This window comes from Eleutherodactylus coqui, chromosome 6 (genome assembly GCF_035609145.1).
Source record: "Eleutherodactylus coqui strain aEleCoq1 chromosome 6, aEleCoq1.hap1, whole genome shotgun sequence".
NCBI lineage: Eukaryota > Metazoa > Chordata > Amphibia > Anura > Eleutherodactylidae > Eleutherodactylus > Eleutherodactylus coqui.
The window spans coordinates 127,398,002-127,423,886 of NC_089842.1; the positions used below are offsets into that span (position 1 = coordinate 127,398,002).

At 45.6% G+C, this 25,885-nt stretch overlaps 1 protein-coding gene across 3 annotated transcripts; it reads right to left on the reverse strand.

Annotated features, from left to right (window-relative positions):
* Positions 1 to 1,815: 1,815 nt before the first annotated feature.
* ZC3H14 (zinc finger CCCH-type containing 14) lies at positions 1,816 to 25,885 on the reverse strand. Of its 3 annotated transcripts, none has more exons than XM_066607584.1 (17): positions 25,733 to 25,885; positions 24,196 to 24,238; positions 24,009 to 24,123; positions 23,278 to 23,318; positions 21,726 to 21,894; positions 20,746 to 21,178; positions 18,591 to 18,751; positions 15,002 to 15,102; positions 11,930 to 12,070; positions 10,509 to 10,580; positions 9,455 to 9,596; positions 8,147 to 8,358; positions 6,703 to 6,817; positions 6,214 to 6,350; positions 5,362 to 5,444; positions 5,164 to 5,270; positions 1,816 to 2,100 (listed from the first exon to the last, which is right to left on the reverse strand). In XM_066607584.1, the coding sequence occupies exons 1-17, from the start codon at positions 25,766 to 25,768 to the stop codon at positions 2,094 to 2,096; spliced, it is 2,115 nt and encodes a 704-aa protein (XP_066463681.1). In that variant the 5' UTR covers positions 25,769 to 25,885; the 3' UTR covers positions 1,816 to 2,093. The 3 variants fall into 3 exon arrangements, with proteins under 3 accessions (XP_066463681.1, XP_066463682.1, XP_066463680.1); XM_066607585.1 differs by having other exon boundaries at positions 5,362 to 5,441; positions 10,509 to 10,583; XM_066607583.1 differs by having other exon boundaries at positions 10,509 to 10,583.

Sequence of the window (25,885 nt, forward strand, 5' to 3'; positions counted from 1 at the left end):
CAATTCTGACAGCCGCATTTAAATCCGCCGAACGCTGTTTGGGGGTCCCGCACGGGCCCCCCCCGCGGTGAGATCGGGGGAGCCGTGCAGGTGTCATGGCATCCGGGGGCCTAATGAATGGCCCCAGGGCTGCCTTAGCAGACTGCCTATCAAGCCATCCACACAGGGTGGCTTAAAAGACTGCCTGTAAAAAAGCAGTATGACGTAATGCTATAGCATTACGTCATACTGCAGGAGCGATCAAAGCATCGCATGTTAAAGTCCCCCAGGGGGACTTCAAAGTAATGTAAAAAAAATAATCAATAAAGTTTTTTTAATGGTTAAAAAAAAAAAAAAAAAAAAAGTTATAAAAGTTTAAATCACCCCCCTTTTGCCATATCCATTATTAAAAAATCAAAATCATAAAATAAAAATATGTATTTGATATCGCCGCGTCCGTAAAAGTCCGATCTATCAAAGTAGTGCATTATTTTTCCCACATGGTGAACGTCGAAATAAAGAACGCCAGAAATACACTTTTTTAGTTACCCTGTCTCCCAGAAAAAACGCAATAAAAAGCGATCAAAAAGTCGTATGTATTCCAAATTGGTACCATCGGAAATTTCAGGACATCCCGCAAAAAATGAGCCCTTGCTCAACTAGGTCGACGAAAAAATAAAGGTATTGCGCGCACAAAATGACCGCAGAAAATAATTGAAAAAAAATTAAATATCTTAAAAAAAATAAAATAAAATAAAAGTACTACAGCAAAAAAAAATACTATACAAGTTTTGTATCGTAGCAATCGTACTGACCCATAGAATAAAAATATCAGGTCGTTTTTGTTGCAATTTGTGTGCTGTAGAAACAGGACGCACCGAAAGATGGCGGAATGTCGTTTTTTTTCCCATTTCTCTCCGCTAAGAATTTTTTTAAAGTTTTTCAGTAAATTATATGGCACAATAAATAGTGCCATTGAAAAATACAACTCATCCCGCAAAAAACAAGCCCTCATACAGCGACGTCTATGGATAAATAAAGGAGCTATGATTTTTTAAAAGGGAGTAGGAAAAAACAAAAATGGAAAAAAGCAAAAAAAGCTCCGTCACTAAGGGGTTAACTTCAATGAAAGCCATCGGCATGGAAGCCCCACAAAAACGGAGCATGCTGTGATTTTACCTGCACTTGCAGAAACCGCAATTGGTTTCCGCAAGTGTGCAGGAAGAATCCATTTCCCATAGCATGCTATGGGCACTATTTACTGCGGATCTATGGTGCGGACGCCCGCCGTGGATTCCACAGCAAAAATCTGCCCGTAAGCAGGAGGCTTAACAGCGTTTGTCTGCTGCCCTCTCATCTGGAGCTGAACTACTGGCAACAGTCTATAAAGCATCTATACCCAACCTGTTGCGAGACTACAACTCCCAGCAGCTGGAGATCACAGGCAGAGAGGAAGTCAATCCTTAAATTGCGACGAAAGATACTTTTACACAGGCCAACTATTGACTGAATTCAAATGATAGTAGTTCGGCATAAACATGGCCACCGAGAAGGTGATGAGTGAAAAGTCTCTAGTGGTTTAATTTCAGCTGACCAAAACTAGTCACTGGTTGATCAGAAGTAGTTTGCAAGTCATTCAAATACGAACGACTGTGATCTAACAAATTTTGCACGGAGATCTCCATGAATGATATCACGGCAAACAAGTAATGAACACTTCAACAACTCTTCTGAGTGACTGCCTAAATGATAGTTTGAGTGTAGAACATCCCCAAGACCTTCTCCCAATTAGTGAAGGACAATAAGCAATGATTTGCAGTCCGCAGACACGCAATGTATGTAGTACTTTTCAGGTTGTATTTTGAAGGCTTTGGACAACGAAACTTCAGTTCTGACATTTACTTAAATAAAACTAAAAAGGAAAACCAGAAGGAAGCTTTTCCATGCAGCCGTGTCGAAAACCACAAGCTGTATAAAACATGGAACACGGCAAATAAAATAGTCTAAAATACATAAAACCCAAAGCGGTGGTTGCTGGTGCAATGCCCGAGATGATCTCGCATCTTCTGTGTTCTTTACATTAAGGCTGAGGTTGCAGAGGCTGGGGTGGAGCATCAGTCACTGGCAAAGGGAAAAACAAAGAGTATTAGATACAAGATGAAGGTTCAACTAGATGTAAGAAGCAGTAATGTGTACCAGTCATGTCGACTTCAGGAAGCGAGCTGCATATCAGTGTAGAGTAAAACAGACATTTGTTATTGGGCACAATTTTGCAGCATGAGTGTATTTTTAAAGAGCAGCTAAAGACGTCATCAAACTTCATTATAAAGGTGTTTTCCAAGATTTACTTTTGATCACCTATCCTCAGCCCCTTGGCGAGGGTCGCCCACTTAGCCGGCCAGCTGACAGCTCTCTCTGTAGTTTAGCAGCCCATGTGGTAATGCAGGCACAGCTCCCATTGAAGTCAACAATATCAGCACTACAACCTTTGTTTCCGGCCAGTAGACACACCTGAATAAAACTTCTAATCACTGAATTCACTGAGGTCTCTTTTGCAACTTCATTTTAGCTAACATTTATTTTTACAGTAAAATCTCATCTCGTTCGTATGGGAACAAGAATCTGTTCCACAGGATCACCAATGGGTCAGGGAGTCCTGGGACAGAAATGTAGGTAGTTTGTGTTAGAGGGTGGCCACCGTCAAGTGACCTATGTGGAATCCTGCTGATATGGAACTTATGCAAGGAGATGGTGGCGGCAAGAATAGAGTGGAGCTTCGATCGTCCATACTAGTGATGGGTCGTACAAGAATGAGCCGGCTCCATTACATGAACGACAGGAGCTGGGACCCATTAGTGAACCACAAGTGGCTTTTATATTGGGGTCGAGCAGTCGCTCAGGCTGTTCTGCCTCTAATTTGGCTCTGTAGAGAGGAGGAGGGCAGAACAGCAAGTAATGAAGAGCCGAGCCAAGTCATCCGGTTCAATAAGAAGGGCTGGACTTCCCATCTCTAGTCCATCCACTGGCTAGGAAACCCTTGCATTACATTGTCACTGGTGCTGAAAGCAGGAAGTCCCACCCTCAGAGGAAGTGAAAATATAGTCCCAGGTCAACTGGGAGTCCCAGAAGAGGAAATGTAATTCCTCCCTGCAGCAAGCAGTAATCCCACCTGCAGAGCGTGACCTAGTAGCATGGAAAAGCCTGGACCTAAATTACAGCACAGTGGTCAATGTGGGGCAGCGTAATTAAGGACGGAGATGCAGAACGGAGGCTTTCTTCAAGAGGAAATGCCACCCAGATGATAAGGGGGCGCTTACCCTCCCAAGGCATGAAGGAATATAAGGTTCAATGGAAAGTCTCTTGGGGGATTTAGGGCAAGGTAGGTGTCCCATTGTCCCCTGCGTGAGCATGCCACTAAGAGTAACCAGAAGCTGCGGAGTAAAATAGAAAAGGGTGCCACAGGTCCAGCATACTGTCACTGTGTCTCACCTCGCCCAGAGTACTCCAGATGGAACTCAGCAAATTTGGTGGTGACTTCGTAGCTGGCAGGGCACAGAGGAGTTACTGTTAGTATGTGCCTCCTTTTCTTCTATAAATTGGTTGGTCAGAGAGGTTAAGACAGCTCTGTTCTCCCTCCTCTGTGGGTAACTGGGCGATCTTGCCACCCTGGATTCCCATCGGAAAAAAATGAATTAAAACTAAGACCTCCTGCACACAGGCGGATTTGCATTGCAAAATCCAGAGCGGGATTCTGCAGCAAATCCAGCCCATAGCATGCTATGAAAAAAAAACAAACACAATTTCCTGCCCACGAGCAGAAATGGATTGTGATTTTCCACTCACGGGGAAGAAATCGCAGCATGCTGCGATTTTGTGCGAGCTATGCACGGCCGGCTTCCATTAAAGTCACTGGAAGCAGTTCGTCCCGTGGCCATTCTGCAGTCATCATTGCAGAATGACCGCAGGAGGTGTGTCATTGCCATAGCGACGGCGTCTTCTTAACTGTGCATGTGCCAACCGGCGCTGCGGCTAACACGTTCGCAGCAGAGGAGGCTGTTGCATCGCCACAGCGATGGCTCGGCCTCCTCTGTACTGCGCATGTGCGGCTGGCGCTCTGACTGGCACATTCACAGCAGAAGAGTAGACACCAGACAGGTAAGCTGGGGTCACCGGCCGGGCACCGTGTCGAACTCTGCTGCGGAAATTCCCCATGCGGGGTCCAACCCGCCCGTGTGCAGACAGCCTAAAATAGAACAAAAAAAAAATAAAGACGACCTGCGAGGCGGGAGGTGTCCTACGAACGCCAAAATAAGATGGTTTAGCTCTGTCTACAGGAGGGGTATGGCTGGTAGGAAGAGCTAGCAGCTTTTTTGCTTGGTGTCCGCCTCCTACTGCCAGCAGCTATACCTAAAGGGCTCATTCACAGGGGGTGAGCATACTTCGGTCTGTGAATATGCAGCGTATTCATGAACCGAGAAATACCGATATCCTGCTCATTTCAAACCTCCTGATGGCTTTTTTTTTTTGCACGGGTTAAGACACAGTATTTATGTGAACAAAAAAACCTGCAGAAGGGCCCATTGTTTGGATGCCCCAGTTTATATGCAGTGAATGCACAGGTTTCCTGTGTATTCACAACAGAGCTGCGCTGGTCCATTCGCTTCTATGTCCTATGTGTAATAGAAGCACACTGTATATACTTGGACACGGGAACATATAAGCAATAGTATTCCAGAACAGGGAGACCCGCTATAACCAGCAATAGGAGAACTATGCGAGAGAACACCTAACTGGATGTGCATGTGTGCCGTAAGACCAGAGATTCAAAGTCCTCATTATTAGCCACACACATTTACTGCGTCTCCCTGAAGTTTCAGGACTTCATTTTATTTTAAGTTATAATAAAAAGGTAAGTTTTAGACAGTAAATTCATTTCATGATCACTAAAAAAAAAACTGCAATTTAAAGGGTGCAGATTGACTTCAGGCTGGAATCATACACTTTGAGCCAAACCCAGAAGTGGATCCAGCAGGAAGGAGAAGTAGAATTCCTTCCTTTATAGTGGCTGTGGCTCAAAAACTGCATCAGAAACCGACACAAGAACTGCATGTGCGATTCCAGCCTTAAGGTGCAGCGATGAGGGAAACTCCTCCTCTCCAGTAAGAGGAGGGGAAGGGTTCGTACCTGGCTTGTGTCCGGGTCCATGTTAGTGCGTGCCGGGGAGGGACAGGAATCGTGGGATGATAAAACTCACAGTCTGGGCGAGTGCAGTGATTGCTGAACCTGCAGTGCTGAGACCCCACAACAAAAAGAAATGACATGAGTAATGATTTATATCCCAGCGTACCCTGGGAGGCAGAAAGACAAAACGGTCGCTGTTACCTTGGGGTGATAAAACGGGCACTCTGTCTTCTTACAAGCTGGGAAAAAGCGGCACTGCTGCACCACCGGTGGAATATGTGCTACTGGAGACAAGAGAAATCGCAGTCACCCAGGAGGGAAAAACCATCTCCATAAGAATCTGACAAGAAACATTTTTTCTCTTGGGTTTGTGAAAGTAGACAGAAGTCATCCCTTCAGGAGAGATCAGCGCTCTGTAGCAGTCAGTGTGATTGGAGCACAAGACATACGTGACGGAGGATGAGCAAGGCCACCCGACATTGTGATGGTAAGGTTGTATTGGTAAAGTGGTAGTACACCACAGTCCACTTTTATCACTTATCCTATGAATAGGTGGTAAAAGTCTGATCACTAGTGGCCTCACTACCAAGATCCCCACTGATCCTGAGAGCAGGAGTCCTGTGTCCCTCTTCACTGTGGCTCACTGCACCCCTGGCAGTGAGGAGTAGATTAAATGGAACAATGGTCACGCATGTATGGCTCCATTAATGATACTGCTGGAAATAGTTGAGTGCTTGTATTCAGCTATTTCCATTAGCACCACTGTAATGAATGGGGCTGCATGTGTGCAATAGCCGCTCCACTCAATCTGTCATCACTGCAGTGAGCCCACAGTGATGAGAAAAGATTCAGAATCCCTCTTCTTGAGATCAGTGGCGATCTCACTGGCAAGGCCCCCACTGATCAATCTTTTAGCACTCATCTTAAGGATAGATGATAAAAGTCTATTAAAGGTACGACCCGTTAAAGCCCATTCCTGAATGGTCAGCAGTCCACAGACTGACAGCTTCGGCTATTTATATAAGGGTTGACAGATCACCACTGAAGACATACCTGGTTTTGCTAGAGGTGCTGGTAGCCTTCTGCTGGCGTGAGTATATGGGCAGTCGGCCTTGGTGCACTTTGCATCAAATTTACAATTTGGATGTATGAAAAAGCATTTCTCTGCAAACCGGCACTTAGGAAAAGCTCTGGGGGAAAAGAAAAGGAAACACAAATAAAGTTCTCACTGCAGCAGCAACAACATTGAAGTCTTAGAGAGAGAATGCGCCTGCCTATGGGGAAACTGGTGCCTCTGAGGCGGCTCTACATCAATGACAGATGCTTATCCCTTACCCTGCCAGTATTCTCTCTGCACACAGCAGTTTCTAGGGTAAATCTGCTATCAAACAATCCCAGACTCCCCTGCAGCAGAAAGAGCACGAGATATTCTCTATATTCCTCAGGAGAGTGCCTGTAAACGCGGACTGTTCCAGAGACACGAGATTTTACCTGACACTTCAGACATTCCTCCCTCCCTGTCTTGTGCAGGCAGTCACTTACTTGCAGGGTGTAGTGGGGTGGTGATAGGTGCAGCGCTCTGCGTTCTTGCACGCCGGCCAGTACTTGCAGCGCTCTGGGATCTTCGCTTTGGTTGGAATGTCACTGGACTCTGCAACTAATTGGCAGTAAAAAGAGACTTATGTTGTACTTCATAATACAATTAGGGCGCTTTGATGTCTAAATTTAGGAAAACGTAGTAAAGATAAAATACATTCAAGAATGTGTAAAGTAATGGAAGTGAGTGGAGGAAACCTTGTAAGCTCAGTGGTACTAGAGACGCCTAAAAACATGCAACGTATGAATCATCATATCTTTCGCTTCTCTTCATCTTAAAGACCATAAAGAGCACACTAGCCCGATATCGCCGCTCCTAAAACTTAACCTTGTAGTCCAGATCCCCAAGGGCTCCTATAAAGTCCATTTAAATCCAAACCTTGTACCTGTCAATATCCCAGATAAACTATATCTAGTGGTATTCAAGCACTTTGCCACTAAAATACGGAAACTATTAAAGTTTGACAGTGAGGGTGACCGACGAGTGAACATGTTAGTGGAGGGTGTCATCTCATACCGCCCACAGAAGTCTATGGGGAGGAAAAGGAAAAAGCTGCTACACAGGAAGGCAGAAGCAGAGAGACTAATGTCATGGCCGTGGAGAATAGTGAATGCTTAGGATGTCTGACAGCTACTAAAATCAGTTGGCTGAATACTGCTGTATAATTTCCGCCATGATGCAGGTGTGCTACAGAGAATTAGGGAGCAGAATCTGTGGTTTGCTCCATGGATACTGTATGGGAGACATAGCAGCAGTCTCCACCCATCGGCTCAGAGACAACTGAGAATTACAAATAAAGACTGCAGAGAGGAAAACTGGTGATAAATGCTGACGTCATAATGGGCAGAAATAGTGTTACTTCTGGTGGACACACAGCAGCTTGTTCTTAAAAGGGTGTTTTCACATACAGTTTAGGAAAAAAACCACTTCGTAGCGTACAGGGAAAATCTAAACTCACTACAAAACAGGTTTTTTCTCCAGTTGTCAAGCAGTATTTAATTTATTAGCCTATTTGTAGTTCCAGCAGACTGACTGTTTGGGATTTGTGTTTTCGGCACTTTTGCATAAACCTCCATATAAGAAAATGCCAGGGGGAAAAAAGCATATTACAAATGTGTGAATAATTCAAACATTATTCCGAAAAAGCATGTACTGGGGAAAAGAACTGCTACTATCTCAGTGTATAAATACTACAGAGGTGAAGCGCTAATTGTCAGCTTCGCATATTCTGCCTTGTTTTATAGCTCATCCTAATATCTGTGGCTTTACATAGGACTGCCTATTTACAACACAACTGTACAGCCCCACTTCTGTCTGATCGATACATTAGAGGAACTGGCTCACTTCATTCCATTGAGACCAAGAGTAATAGCTCTGCATTAGTTTTACCATTTGTGCTAGGCAGATCCTGTAGGATGGGGAAGCTCTGATCGGTCCTGCTCAGGGCGTTATATGGCTCTTGATTAGGCTCTCCCTGTTCAGTGTACGACATCAGCTCTTCCTCCGGTTCCTGGTCAGAAATGTATCCTGGGGGGCTGGGAACTCCTTCCAAGGTTACTATAAATTTCGGACTAGGAGGTTTCTCGGGCACCGCACTCTCCCTGATGAGTGAACAGATAAAAAAAAAAAATTACTGCATTATTTCACACAACATATATACAAAGTGGTCATTTGACTATTGTATCAATCCCGCTGACAACACTTAGGAACAATGTCCACGAGCGGATTTTAACTATAAAACCGTGCGCGAGATCCGCAGCTATAGGCGCCCATAGGGATGAATTAGCATCCGCAAAACAATTTAGAGCATGTGACTGTGATCCCCCCCCCCCCCCGACGTGCGAATTGCACATGCGGGAAGAAATCTCAGCATGCTCCATTTTTCTGCAGATCCCGTGGGACAGCTTCCATTGAAGTCAAAGGAAGCAGTCCGATCCTCGGCACACCCACAGCTTCACTGCGGACGTGCTGCGGATCCGTGAAAAGGGAGATTTAAGGGTTAAAAAAAAATAATTTGCATGCGTCTGGCACATCGCAAGCGCGTCCGGACGAAGCCGCTATGCTGAAGAAAGAAGATCCGGCCGGCACGGAGAAGACCCGCCATGGATCTGGACAGGTAAGAAAATGCATTTTTCTGTCCAGGTCTGCGGGCACGGCTGGATTCTGCTGCGGGATTCAGCAGATGGAATCAGTGCGTGCAACTGGACATTGGGCCTTACTGTATATCAGTCTTCAAATTTTTAAGCTGCATTTAGACAAGAGGAACATTAATACTGAATAATAAAATGTATACAATAATAAACCTCCATGCTGTACACTGCAGGCTGCATCCCAAGAACAGTTCATTGTAAGGATAACTTCTGTCTAAAGGCAGCTTACATCCTGACTGGATTCACACAGCTAGAAATGGATGAATAGAATGTAAAAGGAAAGTATAAAAAGGGCAGTATGTCGCTATTGTATCCACTCCTGACTTTGAGTTAAAGAAATGGATCAAAAGTGAATGTGTGAATGGAGCTTAAACAGCGCTAGGCATGAAACCTATTACTGTGGAGCATTTAGGTACACATATGTGTATACGTGGAACGCCTGACAGTCTAGTACAACAACACCAGATCAGCCAAACCTTTCTGCACAGCAAATAATGATGTACTTCAGGCGTTGGCGCTCTGGAGGGGAGGTCTGTATCACACGTACCTAGGCTGGATTAGTCGCCCGGACGGCAGCTGAGCCTCCGGTGCCGGGGAATTTCCTTGGACTGCAGAATCTTTGGTGACTTTTGGTCTCTTGAGGATGAAAGAGCGGCTGTCAGCGGGTCTGAAGTTCTCCATCTCCTCCTCTGAAACAGCAACACAAAGGACATGAAAACCATTAACAGTCTCCAGCATAAGCCAGGTTTCACACGAGCGCCAATCTCTTGCATGGTTTTGTGCATTGCGACACTCACAAAACTTGCGCAAATATGAACTCCATTCTTTTGAAGGGAGTTATGCACATGAGCGATGTTTTCCCTCACCGCCATGTTGGGGGGAGAAAAGAAAAATCCAAATGTTTTTTTTGCGTCCCTTGGAACCCATCGCTTATTGATTTCAATGGGACCTGAAATAAATTGCATGGCTCTCGCATGCCACGCGATGTGAGTTTTTCTATTGAAAATCAAGGGGGGAAAAAAGGCACCCTTGTCTCCAAGAAAAAAAAAAAAAAAAAAAAAAAAAAAAAAAAGTCATAAAAAGTGAACAAAAGGTTGTATGTGCTACAAAATGGTACCAATTAAAAGTACAGGTCAGCAGAAACAAACAAGCCATCGCACAAATCCAAACAAAAAACAGTTATGGCAATCAGAACATGGAGACAAAGTATATATTTATTATTTAAGAGGATTAAAATATATATGTTTATCTATGCACACACTTTTTTAAAATCCCCTCCCCCCCCCCCAAAAAAAAACAAAAAAAGACACTGAAAAAAATCATAAATTTGATATCATAATCAAACTGAAGTCTTTCAGTACGTTAAATTGCGATTTTGAAAAATACAGCTCACTCTGTATTTAAAAAACAAAGAAAACGGCCTGGGAGTGAGGGGATTAATGCTCCAGAGTTGCAATCACAAGTCAGTTCTCCCTGCCTCAGATGACTGTATACTACCCAAAGTAATGAACTGAACAAGCAGGGAATGCTTGGGAGATTTAAGCTCTGAAGCCAGAGTGCAGAGTTCTTACACACCGTCTATATAATAATACAATAAACACCTTGTGTCCAAAGCTGCGCTTCATTGGAGGGATCGGATTGAAGTCTTGAGAGGACGTCCATTCTGCGTTGCTCTGCTGAAACAAAACCACCAACATGTAATAAGACACGGCACTAGAGATGAGTGAACGTACTCGTTTAGGGCGATTTCACAATCGAGCACCCCCCCACTGCAACCCCCCGCACCCCCCCCCCCCGAATCTTTTCGCCCGAGTAGTCAGTTACTCGAAAAAAAGCGGTGCTCGATTGCGAAATCGCCCTAAACGAGTACGTTCGCTCATCTCTACACAGCACTTAAAGAAGCCAAATTGCTCCAACAGCAGAAACTAAGCGGCACTCAAACTCTGCACCGGTATACAGTCATAGGGGAAAAGGCACAAAATTAACGTCCCACCGCTGCAAAATGTGTGAAATTTCCTTTTGGCTTCATCTGACCTGTGAACTGAAAGTGCAAAATTTGGGATGGACATATAAGCACAGAGCCAGATTGCCAACACATTGTCGTTATTTTTTAACAGCCTCACAGATAGGCCTTCTGCACACGGGCAGAAATTCCGCGGCGGGCTTTCCCGCTGCCATAGGATTACATTAGATAATGCAATCCTATGCAAACAGAAGCGATTTGACCGCGTGAAACCACACGCATGGAAAACAAATCACGTCATGTCCTATCTATCTGTGCAAGCCTCGCAGAAGCCCGCACAGAAACGTCACGGCTGACGCGCCGGCTCTGCACCGCACATGTGCGGCTGCGAGCCAGCCGGCACATAGCAGTGCAGAGAGAGAAGATGCTGGACATGTGTGTAAAAGGTCTGTAATGGGGCACGAGTCGCAGCGGGATCCGACCCGGCCGTGTGCAGGCGGCCATATGGTGCACGTGATTACATCATTTTAAACGTCATACACTCAAAAAACACATGTCTGGGTCACTTTATACATATGTGGAGTAATCATGATGAAGCGTTACAAGGACCCTTCACTGTCAGAAGCCACAGCGATGATTTGCGCAATCACTACAAAGAAAAGTTCTACAACTTTCCGCTATTTTGTTCCAATCCTGTTTCCCAGGTCTTTGTAAATCAACCCTAACCTAGTTCTGCTCACACAGCCGAGGGGATTGTTACACTGTAGAAGTGCAGCACAAATCTCTCCTGTCCTGGACTGCAGTCTGTGGTCCTTCCCTACACTGAAACATCAGCCATCTGACCAGCAGGAAGTCAGGAAGGTTTTTGTATGCAAAAAACTCAGCAAGCAGACATCTGGGTGCAAATCAGAAGTCTGCTCGAAAGTTGCAAAACTTTGCATCGTTCACAAAACCGGACAAGCTTTTTCTCTATTACTCTCTTATGTAATAATAGAATAGTAGACCTTGTAATGGGTAACTGGTAACCCCACAGTCTCATCAGTTGAGTGTGCAGTGTACCTGTCATGGTGTCCATCATCGCTGGGTCCTCCGGCTCCTCCTGGTAGCGCAGCATGGAAGCTCGGCTCTTCATAAGGATCAGCTCCTCTTCAGGTATAAGTCGGGTTCGTGGAGCAACAGGCACAGTTTGCTTTGGGGGAGCTTTGGGGTTAGAGAAATGATGAATACACATGGGACAGGAAGAACTCGTTTGGAGTCAATGTTTACAGACTGCACTAACGATTATTCCCCCAACTGATTATCCTGAGCGGTGATCCAGCAAGGAGAAAAGGACATTACTGGGCACTGCTCAGGCTGAATGGAGTGCAGAGCTATTTAGCAGCAGTATCTTCTCCATTTCACAACCTCTTGTAGCTTGTAGTATACAGTTTTATACGGCTAGCATGGAATTTAATGGAAATCCATAGCCAGTACCGCTAGTGGTGCCTAAGTGGCGGTAGGGTGTAAAGACAGAAAGAGACAAAAATAAGTGAACAAAACAAAAATGTAGATAAAAAGAAAAAAAACAGGTTTTCCTTAAAAAAAAAAAAAAAAAAAAAAAAAATTAAAAAAAAAAAAAAAAACACGAAAACAAATTTTTGCATATATTTTTTGAATTTAAATGCAACTATTATGGGTTTAAAAAGGGTTCAGGGTGTTTGCTCCAAACAGAAAAGTTCATCATTTTCCGTATCTCCCTCTAAATTTGCATGTTACAACCATTTCTAACCAAACCGCTCTACTCTGGGGGTCAGCGGGGTTCACAGTGCTTGGACATTTATTCCAATTATCCCAAAGTCATTGGTTCACACTCTTCTGGCAGGCGGTGAGACAAGCTTTATTCAGTCCGAATTCTACCTTTCTTTCTAAAGCTGTGGCACCTATTTCACCAGTTTCTTGCATGAATCAACACAACTTCCATTCAGGAACTGGAAAAGCCAATTGTAAAACTAATTGGACCCCAACCTGAAATGTCTCTTCTCTCTATTAGCTGTTTATGTAAATACTGTAGCGTTTATCAATGGGAAAGTGTATACACCTCCTGGCTGCCATGTCTGCTACTTTATGTCACGCATCTCCATTCCAGAGACATTCACATTCATAAATGTAACTGATATCAGACACTCCTATTATAACACTGCTCTCCTCTTATAAGCTGGGCACCCCAATTAAAAAAAGACATACTGGAGCAAGTTCAGAGAAGAGTTACCAGGATGGTGAGCGGTCTGTAAATCACGTCCTATGAGGAACGGTTAAAGGATCTGGGAATGTTTAGCATGCAAAAAAGAAGGCTGAGAGGAGACTTAATAGCGGTCTACAAATATCTGAAGGGCTGTCACAGTGCAGAGGGATCAGCCCTATTCTCATTTGCACAAGGAAAGACTAGAAGCAATGGGATGAAACTGAAAGGGAGGAGACACAGATTAGATATTAGAGAAAACTTTCTGATAGTGAGGGTGATCAATGAGTGGAACAGGTTACCACGGGAGGTGGTGAGTTCTCCTTCATGGAAGCCTACAAACAGAGGCTGAACAGACATCTATCTGGGATGATTTAGTGAATCCTGCACTGAGCAGGGGGTTGGACCCGATGACCCTGGAGGTCCCTTCCAACTCTACCATTCAAAGCTGCTGAATAAAACGGTAATAGTGGCGCGAGTCTTCTGCACTGAAAGACTGCATACACACAGTATCTTCTTTCCACTGTAATAGGAGCCATTGTGTATAGTGTGTGAAGGTGCACCTAATGTGACTGAACCCAGTCCCTACATCACAAGAACACATTAGGGTAGACTTGCTAAATCAAAAATGCAATAGATTTCTGGCACCCAGAAAAGGGTCTTGAGGTCCATTTAGACAGGACAAGTGTCAGGCAAATGTCGGGCATCATTTGCCTGACACTCGTCCCCGCATCTACCTAATAGGCGATGAGCTGATCACTCAGTGTAAATAGCAGCCGTTCAGTACTGCACGGCCACTATGTTAAGGCAATGGAGAGGGAGGACAGAAATCTCCTCCAGCCGCCCCGCTGTGAGCCAGCATTACTAGCTTCTGTGCAGCAGCATGAGAGCAAATATTCGTTTGCCCGACACTCGTCCCATCTAAATGGGCCTCTACATGGTTTGGCCCACATTTATCATATGTTTTTATGACTTGTCTGATGAAGGGGTGTAACTTTGCAAAACAGGAGGAGTGTTAAATGCAACTGGCACAATAGGTGGTACAATGCTTGACTAGGTAGTCTAAAGATATGCCACACTTATTATTCAACAAAGTCATGATAAATGTGGCCCATTTAAAGGGGTTCTGACATGAATAATTTTTTTATGCTTTAGCAGCCATTTTTCCCTGGTCTGCCTAATGGACCCAGGGAACCCATGGGTTAATGGCTGCTAAAGCATAAAAATCTTATACTTACCTGTTCTGTTGTTGTTGACATCGGGGGGTCATCTCCCGGCAGCATATTAGCACTTTCTGCTTAGGTTAAGCAGCCTGACTAGAGCCACCTGATTGGTGCACGCTGTGCAGTCACGTGGTGCCGAAGAGCCAATCAGGTGGCTCTAATCAGCAGCGCTGCTTAACCTAAGCAGAAAGTGCTAGTATGCCTCCCGGCAGGCAGTCTTCTTCCTCCAGCAGCCGCGCCGCTCCGGGATCGCGCGCATGCGCAGTGGAGAGGTGCCCTCTGACAGGAGTCAGGACAGGCTGCGTCTCCACTGCGCATGCGCAGCACTCCGGAGTTCAGCCGGACGGACGGGCCGCCCACAGCAAGCACTGCTTGTGACGTGCTTGCTGTGGCGGTCCGTCCGTTGACCTCGGAAGTGCCTGACGGACAGACCAGAGCAGGAAGCGGTCTTTTTGACCGCTCCTGCTCTGCTTTAAAGGCACAGAAGAAGATGCCGGCTGGAGGGGACATGCCTGGCGATCGGATCGGGCCAGGCAAGGTGAGTACAATTTTTTTTTTTCCATGTCAGAACCCCTTTAAAGACTAATAGATAGTACTGTATTAGTAAATCTGCCACATTATACATCAAAATCACTTAGGAATAGCCAATAAAAAATATTTATATAATTTATAATATATGACTCTTGATACCTGTAGAGTAATTTGTCGTCCTGGTGATGGATTCTTGGGCTTCGGATATGGCTTTTAGAATGAGGTTCTTGTTGGCTTGTTTGGAGGGAGGGAGGCTAGGTCTAAAAAACAAAAAGTCAATCAGCTCTCCATTACAGAACTCAATGTAGGCATTACTCTGTGCAGACATTAGACAAGCAGGAAGCGTTCAGACATTTCAGACACCAAATGACTTCTTCTGCAAAGTCCAGCCGTTCCTATAATTCTAACAGTCAATGCACGGCATCTTTTCTGCTTGGTGGGACAGAAGTTGAGGAACCCTCTGCTCTGGAGATAAGCGTGTGCACTAGAAGTAGGACTTGCATCTATTAAACACCGTGGCATGCTCCCCTTTAAAAAAAACAAAAACAAACCATCTCATATTGTGTAGGTCCCCTTGTGCTGCCAAAACCGGGTTGACTCTTGAAAGCATCTAGAAACACTTTGAAGTTGGTCTTTGGTATCTGGCAACAAGACGTTAGTAGCAGAATTGTGAAGTCCTGCAAGTTATGAGGAATCTCCATTGATGTGACTTGCTTTCCAGCACATCCCACAAATGCTCAATCATATTGCGGTCTCAGGAATTTGTAGGCCAAGCCATCACCTTGAACTCTTAACAATAAGAACAGGTGTGCGGCACTCAGGAACTAGTATCTTACTCCATATGGTATTATTAAAAAAATTCAAACCATTTATTGTTTTTCAATGGTATCCATTAGATATGCGACGTTTCAACCTATGCGGTCTTTGTCAAGAACTCCTGGGCCAGCCTTAGACTAGGTTGCCGCATTTTTAAGATAACCTAGCTCAAGGCCCCTTAGTGGTAGTCGTAAAAAAACAAAATTTTTGTACTTGCCGTAAAATCTCTCTTTCTCGCCATGTTCATTGGGGGACATAGCTGATGACTGTAGGATGCTCCAGAGCAGTCCCCAGAGGTGGGAAAGGACATAGAAGTACGCATGTGGTCAGTTTACGGCTGTCTGTCAAACTCTTTAACCGAGGGAGGCATCAGCAGATGCAAAAGTGTGCACCCAATAGAACTTCGAGAGGGAGGCCCACGTGGCGGTCTTACATATTTGAAAAGCAGAAGCACTGTTGCATACCACTCAAGAGGCAACCTACTGCCTGAGTAGAATGCAACGAAACACGGAAGGGAGGCAACGTCATGACAGCTTTGGAAGCCACAAGGCCACGTCTCGAACCATTTGGGATCACAAAGAGTCTGAAAGCAGACTTCTGAGGGAGATAGATCTGCAAGGCTCAAACTAAATGCAATTTATGGAAAGCACGTTCCCTGGCGTGAGTGGTGGAGGGACAGAACAAAGGCAGGCTTTGGAAAGGTATGGACAGTGCCAACACCTGACGTTTTAGGGAACTGAGGTCCAAGCCCATGTCCAGACCCTCCTGAAGGAAATAGAGGCGGTGAGACAGACAGGAGTGCATAGGATGAAAGTCACTTTGTTCACACCAGAGCAAGAACGTTTTCCCAGCACAATGGTAAAACCAAGAGGAGGTGACTTTTCTAGCCTTCAGCATAGTCTGAATGACAGGTTCCACAAATCCACGGGCTCTTACGACTGCAACTTCAACTGTCATACCATTAAGCATGGACAAACTTGGGTGGAAGAGTGGTCCCTGTAAGAGAAGATCCACTCGAAGAGAAAGGCACACCAAGAGGGATGTAGTTTACATGAGGACCTTCGCTTTTGCCCTTGGGAACTTTTCTTGTTATTCGAGAACAAAGGGCTTGAGCGACGAAAGCAATGAAATGGAGGTCTTTTCTTTTGTGTAGATCTCGCATAGATGGATTTATTCTGTGGTAGATCAGAGCTTTTACCACCAGTGGCTTTGCAGATAATCTCTTCTAGTTTGGCACCAAAGCGGCGCAATCTGACAAAAGGTAGACCTGTTAAGGACCTCTTAAAAGGAGGCATCTGCAGCCCAGGATTTGAGCCACAGAATCCTGTGAGTGGCTATTGAAACTCCAGAGGTGCGAGCCAAGAGTTTGACCACATCCAGGGAAGCCTCACAGATAAAATTTTCCCGCCTGGCCCATCTGTTGCTCAATGTCTAATTCTTCCAGAGAAAAGCCAGAAGAAATGCCTCGGCGTAGCTGCTTGACCCATTCACTAGTGACTCTACTGACCTAAGTAGCAGCCAAAACAGGCCGTAGTGCTGAAACCACTGCTGCAAAGGAAGCTTTAGCTAGGGATTCCAGCTTTTTGTCACACACGCCCTGAAAGACAAAGTGTCTGCCATCTGCCACAGGAGAGCTCATGTGTGGAGGACTCCTCTCCGGCTGACACGTTCAGGGATGATTGACGGGTTGTACAATTCAACCTGTTTATGATGGCGGCAGACACCACATTTGACAGGAAGCACGCCTATTTCAGTTCGGCAGCCGACAGAGGTTTGGCATGAGGGGTAATGGAGGTAGTTCGATAGCAGCCTGCCTCAAGGGAAGACCGTTTTGACGAAACGATTTAGTGCCCACATGAAAATTTAGAACTGCAGCGAGAGCCTGCAAAATGTGTGTCTCTGGCTGGGAACTGCTGGAAAGGCCTTCTGCTAAGGACACTGAAGGAGGAGCACATACTGACATGGCGTTGCTGGGGTACCATCACCCTCCACTGCACCCAAAATTTGCAGGATGAAGTTGGGTGGCTAGCGAGAAACAGTGCTGCATGCTGGTGGCACTATTGCCCCTGAAGAGGAGGTCAGAGCTAACAGCTGGACACAGGAGGAGAATGCTAAAGTGACACCCACCCTCCTCCACAATAAAGTGCAGCAATACCCAGGAGGAAGAAGCCGCAGGAGGAGGAATAGGGAAGGTGGGCAGCCGCCCGTCCACTGGGGTATTCTGGTGCAGCCCAGGGTAGAAGAGCTACCTGTTCCTCTGGTTTATTGGTCACAGACCAGAAAGGGGTTAGAGGAAGGAACAGTGGGCCTTCCTACAAGACGGCAAGGGTGATGGTGGTAGTGGCAGTGCCGTGGATTAGAGCTGAGAGAGGGGGTAGAGAGGAGGTGAAGGAGGGGGTGGGGTTGAATGGAAAACTTACCTTTCTGGCATGGAGTAGTACAGCACCAGAACTCCAGCAGTGTGCGCCCCTGTGCTTAGCTGCCTTTAGACAGGGAGTGATTCAGTTGGAGGTCCACTATGGCTGGTGGGTAAGGGTCAAACTGATAGCTGACCATGCCTTCTTGCCCTCTGAGGGTGGGGCCGACAACAGAATGGTTAACGCCAGTCTGTTTGCCCTCCTCGGTGGGATAACAGGGAGTCTTGTGCCAGCAGTTTTCTCACATTGAGGAAGGTAACTGTTGAAGACCAGTGAACAGAGGTCTGCCTTCTATGGATACTAAGCTAAAACTTATTATCATGGTGCCTGCAGGAGGGGTATGGCTGGTAGGAGGAGCTAACACTTTTTTGCTTAGTGTTCGCTTCCTAGTGGCATTAACTATACCCTACGGTCAAAGCTGTGTCCCCCAATGACACAGACAAGAAACATGTATGGCTGGTCACTAAGGCTTTAATTACTCCCCAGGTTTATCATTTTAAAATCTATTTTGTTACCTTCTCTCCGGCCGGGAAGGCACAGAGACACTACTGGATAAACCAGCTGCCCGGGACATGTAATCTTCCTCCTCTTCTTCCTCCTGCACATCTTCAACCAGTCTCCTCACTTTTACTACAGAACTAGCCACTGGGATCTTTCTTTTGCGGGAACTGTCCCCCTACAAGAAACGGGGTTAGAAAGCATAGAAATGTGAATGAGTGTAATGGGATCCTTCCCCAATCAACCTGTATTATCAGTCACATTTCTGTTTTTACTGGAAACAGTCAGAATTCCCTAACAGTTTAGCTGAGCTCCTATAATGCAGGAGGCACTGTACGGAGCCTGTATTAAAGTCTGCAGAATAGTGAGTGCAGCTCTGGAGTAAAAAAAAGACTAACAACAGATCAGTACAGGATAAGTAATGTACATACACAGTGAGTCTACCAGCAGAATAATGAGTGCAGCTCTGAAGTATAATACAGGATATAACTCAGGATCAGTAATGTAATATATGTACACAATCACTCCACCAGCAGAATAGTGAGCGCAGATCTGGAGTATAACACCAGCTCGGGGCCCTATCTACTACTAGACACTGGAGGGCCAGTGTCTAGGCAATAATGAGTTATTTATTACACCCCCTACGCGTCCAGCTAAGGGGCACACACGGGTATGATGACAGGGCAAGGTAGCGAGAAGAATAATACTCTTCTCTGTAGTGTGAAGTCAAGCAAGCGCCAATTGGCGATTGAACGGTAGCTTTTGCCTGGCTGTATGGACAATTATTGAAGAGGGGGTCAAGACACAGGCTGCATGGCACAGTCCCCAGAGAGCATGGCTATGTGCACAGACAGCACAACATTCAGGGAGGAATAGGCATGAGCTACACATGCAGACAGTTATTCATTCCCCGCAGGCCCACTATGATAGGTGAGCAACTTTTTATACTTTATGGGGCATTATATATAATATCATTTGATACCAGAAACTTTAGCGGGATGCACTAATTATGTGGGTCACTTGAGGAACACTAATTATGGTCAAATATGGAGCTGGGGGGGGGGGGAGCACTATAAAAGGGCTCTTTACTATGGAGTAATTTAAGGAGAACAATGTGTATGGCCCCATTTTATTGGGGCGACGCACTACTTTTATGAAGTCATCTACTGAAGGGCACTTTAGAGTAGGCATTAGGTATATGACGTTACTTATTCCAGAACTTTGAGTTGCATGAACTATTTTCAGAAGCAATGCATGTGCCATTCTTTTAGCAGATTAAACATTGCACCATTTGGGAGTACTATAGTTATTCACATTATTTGTGGGTCCTGGACAGCACAATAATGGTGGATGATCTGCCTTGAGATTAGAAGCAAAGGGAGAAACAGGGAAATGCCATTTTCCTGCAATACAGTATTTGAGAACACTACTGGGCGCAGGAATAGCATTGGGGGAGCAGGATGAGAATATTTAAAGAAAATGTAAGAAGGGGAATTTGTGGTTCTACAGCAATGTGCTGGAAAAAAAGGAATCAAAAGAAGTCTAGGAAACTAATTTAGCAAAGACAAGTCATAACTGGATGAAGTCATTACGGCGGTATACTGAAGATGGGGACTCTTACATCTACAATGAGAAAACGTCACCTAAAAGTCACTGAATTTAATTTGCCCCTTGACTAGGTCTGCCCAATGGTGTGTTTATTTGTCCAGTCCTCAGCACGATCTTGCTCTTCAGGCTATGCGCTAATACTGGTCTTTGTATATTTTTCTATTCAGCATCAATATGGTAGTTTAATTCAGTGTTATTTAAGTTACTGCATTGTAGTGTTTATTAGCGGTAACGTATCATTCAGTTAATTTATTGCCATGGAAGACCCTGCTCACAACACATGATATTTTATGTGGCCAGAAGGGAACAGAGTTCAATGGAGCAATTGAAAGAAAACATATTAGACCTGCAACATGAGTGCAATGGATGGGGAATGCTATGGTTTTAAAAAAAAGCTTCGATCTTTGTCTGCACTGTGTTAAAGGGGGTTTCTAGGACTAAAAATATGAGGAAAATGTAACATTGGTGGGGGATCGACTCTTTGCACCCCAACCAAGCAGCTGATTGAAGGTGCCAGCAAGTGTCCCATCCCTGCATTGTTCATCAGTGAGTGGTTGCACCTACCTCTCGCCCTGCTCTCTCTGTGGTGGAGGCCATGGCAGATATGTAGGTCTCCTCCGAGGGGTTCACATCCTGAGGATCATACAGCTTTGGGTCACTGAGCGTCCGGTTGACCTGGGAAGCCTTGGGTCTTGCAGATTGGCTGCTGCTTTGCATGAGTCTATGTACAGAGCTGCCCTCTGTAACCTGGTAAATGCTCTGGCTGCTTCCAGGTGGCCTGTACAACGGAGCTGCTGGCCGCTGGGGTCTATTACTGGAGGCGGCCGCTGGCCTCTTCCTGGAGAAGACTGAGTTGTCGGGCCCATAGCTTAAGTCGTCACTGAATGGGTCATCTAAGTCTAGTTTGATGTCAATAACTGCCTCCGAGTGGGAGAATTCATACAAGGGTTTTACTGCAGAGGTAAGACGGGCAGCTGTGCCAACATCAGAGGAGGCCCTAGTAAATGGAAATAAACATGTAAGTGTTCCAACGAATGTTGAGTAAAACACCATTTACACGCAATGATTATCGCTCAAAATTTGCTCAAACAATGCCATATGAGTGATAATCGTTAGGTGTAAATGCTACCATCATTCACTCTTCGACTGAACGATGATTTTAAAGGTGAGCTTAAAATCCATCGTTCAGCTGGAGAGTAGATTAAAAAAAAAAACAGACCACATGCTGCGTTCTCCACAGGAGTGGCTGATTACATTGCATTCAGCTGACAGCCCCTGTGAGAACAAAGGAGCCAATTGTAGAGCTCAGACCACATGCTGAGTTCTGAAAGCAGGGCCAGGAGGCTCATTTAGATGTAAATGAAGCTAATAAAGTGCTAATGGGCATTAGTGTCCACTAGCACTGTATGCAAAATGATCACTAGAACTGTAAATCTTTTAATTGTTTGAAAGATTGTCTTTACTTGTAAATGAGCCTTAACAGCCTGTCTCTCCTACAAAGATACTTCTGCAAAACATCGCTTTCCTGGAATGATTAGCACTACCTGACATCCGCAGGCCGCTGTGCTCTCGAGTCACTAGCGCTGGGCAGCCTCTCCTGGCGAGGTGGAGGAACTTCTCTCCCAGAATCCTCTCGGCTTTGTGGAAGGCTTTTCAGGGGAGGCATGCTGCTATTGAAGATGATGGCCTCTGAGGCTTTCAGGCTATTGGTTTCTGGACAAGAAAAAAAAAAAAAAAAAAAAAAAGAATAAAGTCACATGAAAAAAAACAACAAAAAACACAAAACATGTATCACAGTACAAGTAGTCCTACGATTCAGGCAGTTTCCCATGTGTTTCAATGCCACACGCATATTAGCTTCATTGAATAGGGCTAACCCATGTACAGACCTGTAGCATAAACTAGAAATCTGCAACAAAAAGCCAAGGGTCAGCATCAGATTCTCTTCTAAACGATCATCATCTGAACATGACCAAGGGGAGTTCAGAACTTCCCAACTTGCAGAGCTTCCACAGCACAATACATGTGGAAGGGGTTTTAAAAACGCCATCAACTAGTAGTAAAAAAAAAATCCAGTGTGGAAAATTAAGTACGCTACCAATTTTTCAAATCTGCACCCTGTTAATTATGTTGTGAATTTCACCCCTGCAACGTATAGGAGGTGAATGCACATATAACACGTGAAGAGTTTGCTGCAGAATCTCTGGATCTGAGACAAGATCCGCTGCAGACATGTGCGCCTAAGGCTCCATTTAGACACAATGGTTATCGCTCAAAAGATAACCATTCTGTCGAAATGCGCCGCCGTAGTGCACTGTTCGAGCATCGCTCATTTCTAGCCAGCTAGAAATAAGCGATGAGCCTCATCAGGGCCGCATGCCGATTTTCTCAGCGGGCGGCGCTATTAGCATTCTTTCAGCTGCTATCCCACTGGGACTTCTCAGCAGGATACCAGCTGAAAGCTCAGAGAAGAAAGGAGCTGTATACAGAAGACAGCACTCCAGCTGTCTTCTGCATACAGCATGAGCTGCTACACACTTATGTAAAGTGAACGCTCAAAACTTTCACTCAAACTGCTGTTTGAGCGAATTGTGAGCGATCATCTTGCCGTGTAAATGCACACAACAATTATCGCTCAAAAGATTGCTTTTGAGCGATAACCGTTGTGTCTAAATGGGCTTTGAGCCTGTGTTCACACTGGGTCATTTTTTCAGCATTTATAGTAGCAGCAATGCAGATGAGGTTTTCAACATCTCGTCCACGTGCTGCGGGAAGAAAATTTGCACCAAATGAGTGCAACATTTGACCTAAGGAGCAGAATTTAAGTCTACAGCAGGTGAATTTTAGCTGCAGATTTTCAGTGTGGATTTGACTTGTCAAATGAGGGGCTGAAATCTGCAGCAAAATCAGCACCAACTGGTGCAGACTGTCTGCTGTGGAAAATCCACTGTATGCGAACATCTCCCTACTAGCTATTTTTTCAGCAATTTTTTTTTTTGCCTAAAATTTAAAAAAATAATAAAAATCTAAAAAAAAAAAAAAAAAAAGATAGAATCTTAGCTTTATGGTAACTAACAAAAATTATAAGCCACTGACCTGGGGTGACGGTGCGCAGCTTATCCAGTACCCCTTGCAGCCTGGAAAATACAGAGAGAGAGGGCGTTATATTATGTCACACTGAAACAAACTACCAGGGCTGGACAGAGGTTTATAACCACCTTTTGATACTATCAGAGCAGGAATGATTCTCAAAGAAGGATTTTTACATCAGTGGAGATTATGAGAGACCCAGAGCAGGGGTACCATGCTGGCCTGCTGACCCCCTATCAATTTAGAGACTATAAACTTTCACATCCCTTGTCACTGGACTAATTTAGTATTTACTGTTATGCTCATCCCCTTCTGGTATTAATCATACCAGGTCTGTGCCCTCCTATCCTGTTCTGGAATTCGTTTCAAGTGCAAATTAATGACATCATGTCTGTGCCCTCCCATGTGATCATGTGTATATGTTTTTTTAAGAACCCCGAGTAGGCTGGAAAGCTTGCTGTAACATCATGTATTTTTGTTAGCCATTAAAAGGTATCATATCTACAAGATTACTTGGTTTCTCTTACTGAGAACAATACTTGTCACTACCTTGTGCTGCCCTCGGGAAGGGGAACAAAAAGATAGTGACAGACTCTCTTTAAGGCTTGGTTCACACAGAGGCCCCGTCAGTAGTCATACAGACGTGATGGAAAAAGAAGGGTGTTTTTTTTCGGTTGGTTATGGCATAGCACATATTCTACTTCGCTCAGCGCCACAAGAGACAGGAGTGCGATTACCAGGTGGTGAATCTAGTCGTGTTGTTCCCCAGGAAGAGGGACAGGTCATCCGTCATCTGCTCCTGACTCTTCTTGTTGGCCACCATCACCATGATATAATCTGGGAGCTCCTCGTCTAGAAGAGGGAAGGGTCAGGTCACATTTCTTGGGGAACATCTAACATTAATTGCAGATTTTAGGAACCTACCAACATATGCACCGAGTTCCTGCAGCTTTCCTTTAATGGCCGTCTGTGGAGAAACCAACAAAAAGACTATACGATCAGGTATAAAAGGAGGAACACTAAATGAACACACGAGAGTAGAGCACCCCAAATATAGTGTACAACTCCCTGATATATACACTCTGTATTAGCAGTGTACAACCCCTCCATATGCACAAATCTGTCACTGCTGTATAGTCCCCAATACACCCCCCACACACATACTAGTGTACAGCCCCCCAATACACACCCCACACACTAGTGTACAACACCCCAATACACATACTAGTAGTGTACAACCCCAATATACATATACTGTAAGCCCCCAATACACCCCCCACACTAGTGTACGGCCCCCCAATACACATATACTGTACAGCCCTCCATGTACATCCCAGGGTTATCAACTCTATAACCTCTTGATCAGCCTGTAAAAATAGGGCACTTTTATCCGTGTCCGTGAGAAACAAACAATGGAAGCGTCCGTGACCTGCACTGCTTCTGGTGGTACCTGATCAGGGTATATGACAGTAATCAGTGGTGTGCCACCACTAGAGGCAGGTTACACAACTACTACGGGGTCCGCAGCCAAATGCCCCCACCCCGCTGACCTTGGCTCTACACCCCTCTCCCCAATCACCAGTAAGAATCTCCATAGAAAGTCCCACAGCCGCCAGCTGAGCGCGCCGAGCATCATGTGACTCCTCCCCCGTCTCCTGCACGCTCCAGACCGCAGGAGTCCAGCGCTGCTCAGAGCACTCAGCTGGCATCTGTGCCAGTTACCATAGAGACTCTCACTGGCAGCTTGTGGTTCATCGGGTGGACCGGGGTCACCATTACTAGTAGAGGGCCACTATCACTAAGCAGGGGCCACAAAGTGGAACCTCGTTACTAAAGGCCGGCAGCACCCGAGCAGGTGTGCATTGTGGAATCTGGAGCGGCGCCCGCCTCCCGCAGCAAATACCGCCCATAGCACGCTATGGAGAAGTGCTTTTTCTGGCAGCGGAGTGGAATTTAATCGCGATTTTCCGCTTGCAAAGGATAAAATAAAAAAGCTGCAGCGCGCTTTATTTTCGAGCGGATTCCGGGCGGACGGCTTCCATTCAAATCACGGGAAACTGCTGTCCGGCGACAGTCGCTCCGGCACACAGGCACTCAGGAGGCGCCAGCGTCTTGTTTCACGAAGTGGCTTCTCACTCAGAGTAACAGGAGTCGCTAAAACTTTGGACACCTGCCTGATCAGTGCGATCGGCGGAGATCAGCGGCGCTTCGCCTCCAGTCACTGTACGACTACCGCTGGTGTGAGCACAGGGGGGACAGTCCCCGGGCCAGCTGGTAGGTACTTACCTGCCGCCTTACAACTAGTATTACCTGTCTCTTCTATCACTCGTTATGGCGTCCATGGTGCCGGCACTGTCCAGCTACGCCCGGCACTGCCGCCCCCGCTCTACATACAAGCCCCTCGGAGACGGTCAGCCCCCTGAAAATAGGGAGATTTCCAGACATATTAGCATATACACACCCGGATCTTGCGGCTAATCTCCGTTCCGATCTCCATGGCGCCGGTTCTGAAGTTCCGGACAGCGAGTGGAGGTGCCGGTTACCGGAAAATGCAGCAGGACAGCAGGCCACAGAAGACCGTGCAGTTACTACCGGTCTGCAAGAGCATCACAGC